At 45.8% G+C, this 7435-nt stretch overlaps 1 protein-coding gene across 1 annotated transcript; it reads right to left on the reverse strand.

Annotated features, from left to right (window-relative positions):
- Positions 1 to 420: 420 nt before the first annotated feature.
- On the reverse strand, positions 421 to 3741 carry LOC117238547 (the record flags this gene model as incomplete). Its single annotated transcript, XM_033503550.1, has 2 exons — positions 3474 to 3741; positions 421 to 2444 (listed from the first exon to the last, which is right to left on the reverse strand). Coding segments are annotated over exons 1-2 (2292 nt in total), but the record flags the coding sequence as incomplete, so codon positions are not given.
- Positions 3742 to 7435: the final 3694 nt, after the last annotated feature.

Below are 7435 nucleotides of genomic sequence, written 5' to 3' on the forward strand. Positions count from 1 at the left end.
GATAACTCGGCCCAGAGGCCAATGCATGGAGGGAACGTTGTCCTCTCTGAGGATGACGATTGTGCCTTTTTGGATGCCGTGTCCACCCTTCCTCCACTTATTGCGGTTGGTTAGCTCGTTCAAATACTCCTTATGCCAGCGGTTCCAAAAATGCTGTTTAAGCTGTTGGATATGCTGCCATCTGGAGAGTCGGTTCGATGGAATGTCTCTGAAATCTCGATCACGTAAGCACATTAGTGAATCGCCAATGAGAAAATGTCCGGGAGTGAGGACTAGGAGATCATTTGGATCGGTGGAGATAGGAGTTAGCGGGCGGGAATTGAGGACTGCTTCTATTTCTATGATAAGAGTATTCAATTGTTCAGAGGTGAGTAACTCGTTGCCGGCTACACGCCTGAGGTGGCGTTTAAATGACTTCACCGCTGCTTCCCATAGCCCACCGAAATGCGGCGAATGAGGGGGAATGAAGCGCCATTCGATTTGTTTGTCGGCTAAAAATGCGGTTACTTTTTCCTTGTGATCGTCCGATTGTAATAAATCGTGAAGCTCTCGTAATTCGTTGCTTGCTCCTCTGAAGTTGGTGCCGTTATCAGAATGGATGGTGGAGCAATAGCCTCGTCGAGCGATAAATCTGCGAAGAGCGGCGATGAAGGCTTCGCTAGTGAGATCGTCAACGAGCTCGATGTGTACCGCTTTAATTGCTAGGCATACGAAAATGGCTACGTATACTTTTATCTGACGACGGTTACGATCTCGTTTTTCCTTGATGTGGAACGGCCCGCAGTAATCGACGCCGACGTTTGTAAATGGGCGAGATTCCGTTACTCGCGCCTCCGGCAGATTACCCATCACGTATTCTACCGGCGGTGGTTGAGCGCGGCAGCAGCGGACGCAGCCTTTGATCGCCCGCCATACTTGACTTCGACCGTCAACGGGCCAGTATCTTTGTCTTACTGCGTATAACGTAGCCTGCGTTCCGGAATGCATGTGGATCTTGTGCTCGTGGTCTATGATGCGTGTTGTAACGGATGACTTAGGTAATACTATGGGATGTTTCTGGGCGAAGGTCATCGACGAATGACTGAGTCGACCCCCAACTCGCAATATTCCTTCCTTGTCTATGAACGGATTGAGTCGCGTGAGCTTACCCTTTATCGCCGCGTTCCGATCTTTTTGGAGTGTGCGAATTTCCTCGGAGAAATGGATGTTTTGCAACAATTTTATCAGTTTATTGTGCGTTATGCGTAATTCAGTAACGGTTAGGGATGCCGCTCGGTTCCTTTTCTGTTTCCAACGGAGGCAACGAGCTATGATTCGTATCAACTTGGGCCAGGATGAATACCTTTGCAACAAACAGTAATCGGGGGGGTTTGTGGACAGACAAATCGCCCCCTTCTGCTCCGGTACTTCCATTTGCGGTGTTAGCGCCCATGTCGGCCAATAGCCTTCCGACTGGTAGAGCCATGCAGGACCGTGCTGCCAGATGGTTGGGCGCAGAAACTCTTCGGGTGTTTGGCCGCGTGATATTAAGTCCGCGGGATTGTCGTCGGTAGGAACGTGGCGCCAATCACGGATGCTGGTTTTTGTTTGAATTTCGGAGACTCTGTTAGCGACGAATGTTTTAAGGGTGTGAGGTGAAGTATTGAGCCAATGGAGGACGATAGTGGAATCGGTCCAATAGATAGTTCGAGTAATTTTGTGTGATAGGGCTTGTTGTATTGTCGACATCAGGGACGTAAGAAGGAGTGCTCCGCTCAGCTCGAGCCGAGGAATGGTCTGGCACTTGAGTGGGGCGACTTTCGATTTTGCGGTGAAAAGTTGGGTCCAAACACGGCCGTTGGTGTTAAGGGTTCGAAGATAAATACAGGCTCCGTAAGCCTTTTCGCTGGCATCGCAGAAACCATGCAGTTCAATTTCCATTGCGGACTCGATTATTGCCTTGCGTAGGAACCTGACGTTGTTTAATAAGGGTAATTGGGCATAGTACCTTTCCCACTCTGTATGTAACTCGATCGGAAGTGATTCATCCCAATCGATTTTCGACGACCATATTCGTTGAAGTAGCATCTTGGCCCGAACAATCACCGGTGCAAGCAGACCGAGCGGATCGTAAATTTTTGCAATCTCCGAGCTGATGATTCGTTTCGTGACTCGAGAGGGCGTGGGTTTGACTTCGACCGAGTAAAGAATAGAGTCGTCGGATGAATTCCAAAACCCTCCCAGCGTCTTCAAGGTTTGCGAGTCGCCCAAAAAATGTTGGTGATTTGTTTCTTCTAAGGAGAGTCCGTGTAATAAGTCATTATCGTTTGACGCCCATTTTCGTATGTTTACGCCGGCCAGTTGAAGTAAATTGGTGAGTTCTGTTCTGAGCGTGAGGGCTTCGTCCTTCGTTTCAGCTCCGGTGAGAGCGTCGTCGACGTAGAAATCCCGCTGCAGTACCTGTGCTGCACGTGGAAATCGATGTCCTTCGTCCTCTGCCAGTTACTTGAGGCACCGAATAGCTAGATACGGGGCTGCGGATAAACCGAACGTTACAGTGTTAAGCTCATATGTTTCTGTTTCTCCACTCGCGCTGCGCCATAATATCCTTTGATATTTCCGATCCTCTGGTCGTACGAGGAATTGCCGATACATTTTCTCGATGTCGCCGGTGAGTACGTATTGATGAGCGCGGAATCTAATTAATATATAAAATAAATCTTCCTGTAACTGGGGTCCTGTGTGAAGTGTATCGTTTAAGGAGGTTCCGGTAGTGCTTGGTGCCGATCCGTCGAAAACTACACGGAGTTTGGTGGTTTGACTCGATGCTTTGGTCACGCCATGATGGGGTAAATAGTATCCGTTGTCGTCGGAGTGGTTGTCATTGACCTTCGTCATGTGTCCCAACGCCAGGTATTCCTGTATTACCGTTCGATATTCTGATTCGAAGTGTTTGTCGCGCTGGAATCGGCGATTGAGTGAGGCGAGTCGTTTACTCGCCAGCGTTTTAGAGGATCCGAGTGACTGAAGCTGATCGTTGAAAGGTAGAGCGACGATGTATCGTCCTTCGCTGGTGCGTCGGGTGTGGGCTTGGAAGTGTTCTTCGCATCGTCGATCTGCCTCTGAGATATGTTTAATTGAGGGTCCTTCATCGATTTCCCAAAACCTTGCTTGTAAAGTCGTCGTGGATGTGTGAAATATGTTTGTAGCGGTTTGGGAAGTTGGACTCCCCCCGATTACCCATCCGAATCGCGTCTTTTGCAGACGCAGTCCAGGCTCGTCTGGCTGCGTGAGGTTGACTTGTCCCACACACATCGACGCGAGTGTTGAACCTGAGCTTAATAGTACATCTATCGGAGCTGGTAAATGAAATCGTGGATCGGCCAATTTGAGATTTTTTGGTATCTCAAGTGTCGAACGATCGATGGGTTCGCTGGGAATTAAGGTTGATATGATTGGGATGATAAGGAACGTTAATGTCCGCGTGTATGTACCGTCAGTGGAAGTGATCGTGGCCGTGATGTGTCGCTTAGAGGTCGTTGTCAAGGTATCTAGAGCTCCGATCGGGACCGAACATTTGTTTTGCCTTATCCTTAACGATTTTGCTAATTCCTCGGTAATGAAGTTCATACTGGATCCGGTGTCGAGCAACGCTCGACAACGGATTGGTTGCTGTTTATCATTCAAAATATTAATCTGCGCTGTGATGACTAGATCATTGGACAGTAATTCGGATGCTATTGGTTTGATATGTTCGGTCATGAACGGAGTCGTCGATCGTCGGCGTCATTGGTTGTGTGTTCGTTTGTCACTGGGCGGTGGACTTGCAGACGCGGCTGTTCGTGGTGTTTCCGATCTGTGGTCTGTTGTGTGCCTTTTGCGACGAGTGGGTGACACGTAGGGTGGCGAAGAAGGTGTTGTGGATCGGCTATTTGATGGGGAAGATTTCGGGCTGGACGTGCTGGAACGAGACCCTGAATGGCGTTTTGTCCTATGCAGCATTGTATGATGTCGTTCTCCGCATACGCGACATGATCCTGCGAAACAATGCTTCGTTGTGTGCCCCTTCCCGAGGCAGTTGAGGCATAGTGATGCCCTTTTGACCTCCCGAATGCGTTCGCGAAGGGATTTGGTTTTGAAGGTGTCACATCTCCAAATGGGGTGTGGTCCTTGACAGGTGGGGCATGTTGGAGTAACCTGTGTCGCCGTAAGTGCATGCCCTCGTGATGCGCGTTGACGGACAGGGGTAGTTTGTTCCGGTGATTCTCTTGTTTGTCTGACTGTGGTGATCGGTTTGGAGCTTCGTGCTAATCTCTCTAGGAAGTTTAGTAAATGAATGTACGGAGGCACCTCGTTATTGGGCAGCGTCATTTCCCATTGCTTTTGGATACTTAGTGGTATTTTCGAGAAGATGAGGCTGTTGAGCATAGCACTGGTATCGGGGTAGGATTCTCCTAATTTGTTCAATGCATATATGTGTTGTTTAAATGTGTGGACTAAGCGCCTTAATTCCGTTGGAGATTCCTTGGTTATCCTTGGATAATCAATTATTGCCATGCAGTGACTGAAAGCTGTGTATCGTGGACATTCGAAACTTTCCTTGAGAACGGCAATAGCCTGACTGTAGTTTACATTACTAAGGGATAACGCGTTTAAACAATCGGCTGCTTCTCCTTGCAGGGCGGACTGCAGGTAATGGAATTTCTGTATGTCAGTGAGACTAGGATTTTTATCGATTATGGAGGAAAAGGTATCATAAAACGTGTTCCATTTTTCTAAGCTTCCGTCAAAGGTAGGGAGCCGAAGATCTGGTAATTTAATGGATATCGGATTTAAACTTGCGGATGATGCACAGGTTGGAGGGTTTATGGATGTCGACGGCGAAGCTGTTTGCGCGTTCCTCAGAAGAGAGAAGTTTTGTAGCCTTGTGTCTACCGCGACGTACTGATCCCTTATTTCGAAGCCGCGCGCTTGTTCCTCCTCGTCCAATACTTCTAATTCGAGTTGAATCGCTTCGAATTGACTCGCAACTTCGGTCAGTTGTTTCTCGTAATTCTTTAATAAGGAATTTTGCTGACTCTCAGATTGCTCGTACTCGTCCAGTCGATTCGATAAATATGTGAATCGGCCGCTACAATAGCCTCGTCTCCGACGCAGAGAGATGAGTTGGTCTTCGCTCGTCATCGTTGCCGAGGATAGGAGATGGTTGAAATAAGGAACGAGCTTACCTTACTGTCGTGCGGCGTGAGGTCGCGTGTATGTTAAGTTGTGAAATTCGTTGCGTTGATGATTGTCCAGCTGCGACGGAAGGCTGCGTGGTTGCGTTCCCTTGCCAATGGGATGTGCTTCTTCGAAGATGACGTCACTGGTTTGGCTGTAGTGGATGCTCCTGCTTCCGCTGCTGGTTTTGATAAAGTCACGTGGCACTGTGTGGTCACTGGTAAGTGCACTCTTCACTGGCACGTGATCCGGCTTGAAGGACCAAAATGTTTCGATCATTCGCGGAGAGACGCGATCGCGAGATATCACGTCAACGAGAGTTGTAAGTTCTCGTTACGATTGAACAATCGACGCCACGAACTGATCGATTCCCTTATTTCGATTATGATAATAAGGGTAGTTCAATGAAATCTCACAGAATTAACACAACTAAATTAATGTTTATTGCACAACTTATTAACTAGAAAATCTAAATGGAATAACAAAAGAAATGTGACTATGTAATGCGCGATACAAGATGTGTGTAGACTCTTTGGCTTCTCGAAACGTTCTGATTCTTTCTGGAAGGCGACCCCCACTACCTTCGGATCACGCCACCTTCTTTTACGCCAGATCAAATAACGGCCACGAATCGACGTTTCTGGAGGTCGCTCTGCTTAATGAACCATGCGCTTGCCACTACAATGTTTATTTTGCCGGGCAGCCGCGACGATCCGTCTGCGACATTATAGCGCCGCGACCGACAGTGAAGAATATGATCTAAGGCAAGCCGCATGGCGTAACACTATCTTTGATGGAAACTAAATTGAAAAGATAAGCCGAATATTTTACGTTTTGGGTCTACGTTGACAACATTTTTGTTTTGTGTGATTTTGTGACATTTATATTTCCGAGATATAAAATGTGAAATTAATATAAAACTTATCACGTGATATTTAGACTTCTATTAATGATACGAGAATTTATGACTCCCCATTTTCTCCCTTTCTCTTTCTACAGTTGAAAGTCAATCTGCTGAAATAGGAAACGTCACATAATGCTGTATATCATTCAGAAAGTAAAAACCACATCGATTAATAACGTCACCATCAAGGTGTTAGCTAATCCGTGGCCAGGGTCAACGTAATAAGGCACACCTGAGATTGGTGACAGCTGTTGATGTATCACTACTCTGTTATTATGTATTTCTGTAAGAATTCTATTGTGTATTCCATTGTGTCTCCATTAAACCATTCAACAGATTTATCTTAATTTAGTCTATTAATAATTTCGACGTCTCTTTTTCTATCTTGATGAAAGATACATTGCCACATTTACGCATCTTGAAGTGACGTTTCCGGTTTATGCTGAATTTTATATATAAATCTTTCCTCTGTATTTTCGAGCTGACATTTTTCGGCATCTACATTCCCATACAAAAGTTTTCGTAATAAAAAGGCTATTTATACTCGAGTAAAGTCTTATAAAATTTCAGCGTAGAGTTAACGTATTTCGTAACAAAACGATTAACATAACTGTTTTATTCTTGCGTAATAAAACAAAAAGTAACTACGATATAGAAATAAAACTGACCAATTCTATCGAGGTTAATTAATCGTTCCGTTTCTGCGAAATGAACCCTATCTACGTATTTTGATACGTAAAATTAAAAACTTTTGAAACATCGAAATCGATCAGTTCAGCTTGTCAGATTGACTCCTACATGCTTTATTTAAACAAAGAATGTCAATGTTTTCAAGACATGCGGATTACTTGGAAATGATTGTACATTTGTCATTTTCCCAGTGTCTGCTGGTATTTCTATTCTTTCTTCCAAGAGTAGAAGCTATCGTAACGATTTGTTATATTCGTTACATTAGCATGATCGATCGTGCGGAGCAAATGATCCACGTTTCGTGTACACACGCCCTCGTTACGCCGTGTTTTTCCCTAGTGATCGAGCGGATTTCATCATCGGTAAAATGCACTATATCAGACGTCGCTGACATTAATATTCAAGGTATTTAACGTTTAAAGACGCGGGCGTGTCGAGTAGTGCCTCTCGGTAACAGGCAATTCGATTGGCAAGCAACGAGGGAAAAAGCTGTTACACAATAAAATAATAGCCATTATGACTAATCGCGCGAGTGGAACTCGCGAGTATCGCGACCCTGACTAATTGTAAGCGAGTACGCGAATTGCGGTTGAATGGAACGTGCTGTCGCGTCCCGGAAATTCGAAAAAGTCAAAGGGAAAC

Source organism: Bombus vosnesenskii, unplaced genomic scaffold, assembly GCF_011952255.1.
Source record: "Bombus vosnesenskii isolate JDL3184/JDL3185 unplaced genomic scaffold, Bvos_JDL3184-5_v1.1 scf7180000013533, whole genome shotgun sequence".
Taxonomy (NCBI): domain Eukaryota; kingdom Metazoa; phylum Arthropoda; class Insecta; order Hymenoptera; family Apidae; genus Bombus; species Bombus vosnesenskii.